The sequence below is a fragment of the Sclerotinia sclerotiorum genome, genomic scaffold (assembly GCF_000146945.2).
Source record: "Sclerotinia sclerotiorum 1980 UF-70 scaffold_14 genomic scaffold, whole genome shotgun sequence".
Taxonomy (NCBI): domain Eukaryota; kingdom Fungi; phylum Ascomycota; class Leotiomycetes; order Helotiales; family Sclerotiniaceae; genus Sclerotinia; species Sclerotinia sclerotiorum.
This window is the reverse complement of record NW_001820822.1, coordinates 469,309-471,674: the sequence shown is the minus strand read 5'-3', so window position 1 is coordinate 471,674 and position 2,366 is coordinate 469,309. Positions and strand designations below refer to the sequence as shown.

Genomic DNA, 2,366 nt, shown 5'->3' with positions numbered 1-2,366 from the left:
TTCCTTCCTCGGAACCATACTTTGGTGCAAGTGGTCTGCCTCTTGAAATATTCGAATGTGATCTCATCTGGTGCAATCATACCCGCTCTAGCACCACCCTCGATAGACATGTTACAAATGGACATTCTACCTTCCATACTCAAACTTCGAATAACCGAACCACAAAATTCAATAACTGCACCGGTACCACCAGCTGTACCAATTCTACCAATCGCATGTAAGACGACATCCTTTGCGGTAACACCTGGTGCAAGCTCGCCGTCAATCTGGATTCTCATATTTTTGCTTCGTTTGGTGATCAAAGTCTGTGTAGCAAGTACATGCTCAACTTCACTCGTACCAATTCCGAAAGCCAAAGATCCGAAAGCACCATGTGTAGAAGTGTGACTGTCACCACAGACAACAGTGGTACCCGGAAGAGTGAAACCCTGTTCAGGACCAATGATATGCACAATTCCTTGACGCTTATCACCGAGACCAAAGTATGTAATTCCGAAATCCTTGACGTTATCTTCGAGAGTCATACATTGAAGTCTTGAATCTTCTTCCTCGACAAAAGTTTCGATATTTTTGAGGGATTTTCGAGAGCTGGTTGGCACGTTCTAGAAATGGCATTAGGTCACAATCTATGGAGTTTGAGAAACAGGAACTTACGTGATCGGTGGTTGCAAGAGTACAATCTGGTCTTCGAACTTTTCTACCGGCATTCTTCAACCCCTCGAAAGCTTGCTATAAAGGCGGGTTAGAAGTTAACTCGGTTATAGCGCAAGGGAAACATACCGGTGAAGTAACTTCATGTACTAAATGTCTGTCTATATCAAGAATTAGTAGATATTCCCATTGACTATTCTGAATTCAACATACCGATATAAAGTAGGATAGTACCATCCATTCTCTCATCTACGATATGGTCCTGAAGAACCTTATCGTAGAGAGTTTGTGGTCTACCTTCAGCAGTAGGCATAGTGAATGGATGAATAAATAGATAACAAGTTCCTTTGGGTATAACTGTTTCCAATAGTATGTATCCTGCTTGATCTTGCTGTTGACTTGCTATTGACCACCGAAAGTATAAATTCAACGAGAAACGAAACACTTCAGAAACTTTAGAAAAGGGATAAAAAGAGGTTAAAAAGATTTACAATAGTAAAAGAATATCCTCCTGAGAGTGCGGGGTGGAATTTATTTTATGATGCTCAATTCAAAGACAATTTAAGCCGATATCGGGAAGAGCTCCAAAATGATCTCCGGTGGTGCAGATCCGGTGACCAATGAAAAGGAAGGTATTACCTTTCTGCCATTTCTATGCCTTGTTCGGTGTTTTGTCATCCCCACCAGGAAATCGTAGATGTCATGCAAAACAGCTTGAAATGATCCACTTGAAACCAAAAAGCAAGCTTTCGGGTTGTGTAAGAGTCATAGTGACCAATTAGATTGGAGATATAATTGACTAATAAAATGTTCCTGTTACTCATAGGGGACCCTCATCGTCGCTCATTATCAAAGGCGGTGACTTCACTTATAAGGACAAACACGTGAGGAAGTCTAATTCCTAATAATTGAATTCATGATGAGAGAGATTGATTTGTTGTCTTTATATCTCCGGTTGGTTAAACAATATACTTCAAAATCTATATTCTAGCTGCGCAACAACAATAGCCCCTACATTATCTAAACCAATGTCCAAGAACCAGCAATGCTAATGCTATCAAACAAACGACACCACCTGATATCAATATCAAATCCGAACTTACTCAGCCTCCTCACCATATATCTCACCCACCCTTCTGTAGACCCCTAGCTCACGGGAGGGACCTCCCCACCCGAACCCCGATACAAGATCAAGGTCAAGATCGGCCATCCATTACTTCCCCTACTACAGTAATAACCTAGCAATAACCTATAGCTAGCTACTAACAACCAACAACCCCTCCTTCCCCTCCCACTAAAACACAAGCCCGACACTAATACCATACCATACCAATGCCCTACTATCTCCATAGTATCTACCATAATATTTCCAGGGTCCCTATATCGGTTCAGCATCCCATCCCACAAACCGGAGTCTAAAATTCTCACTGCGACGTCGCAGCATCTTATTACCATTATACTAATCTTCCTCGTACTTCGTACCTCCTACCTCCAAAACACAAACATCGTATTCATAATTCTTACTTCTTAATTATTAATCCCTTACCGATGCTCGGAGAGGTTTATTCGCTTCATCTTCATCTTCATCTTCTCCTTCTCTATTACACGATATCATGTTTCCGCTTAATCGCTTCACTATTTAATATTCACTAATTACTCACTACTTATCAACTACGATTCCACAACATTCCTTCACTATCATTCCCTTCGCTACC

General features: G+C 41.2%; 2 protein-coding genes across 2 annotated transcripts in view; both read right to left on the bottom strand.

The window, feature by feature from the left end:
• Positions 1–261: 261 nt before the first annotated feature.
• SS1G_09787 (hypothetical protein) lies at positions 262–964 on the bottom strand (the record flags this gene model as incomplete). Its single annotated transcript, XM_001589104.1, has 5 exons — positions 262–305; positions 341–602; positions 655–729; positions 781–812; positions 865–964. The coding sequence occupies 5 exons, from the start codon at positions 962–964 to the stop codon at positions 262–264; spliced, it is 513 nt and encodes a 170-aa protein (XP_001589154.1).
• Positions 965–1,945: 981 nt separating this feature from the next.
• SS1G_09786 (hypothetical protein) overlaps positions 1,946–2,366 on the bottom strand; it is a gene marked incomplete at both ends in the record, with an annotated part of 981 nt that continues 560 nt past the window's right edge. The window contains 2 exons of the mRNA XM_001589103.1: positions 1,946–2,029; positions 2,198–2,249. Coding sequence (XP_001589153.1) covers positions 1,946–2,029; positions 2,198–2,249 — 136 coding nt within the window. The remainder of the gene's footprint in view (positions 2,030–2,197; positions 2,250–2,366) is intronic.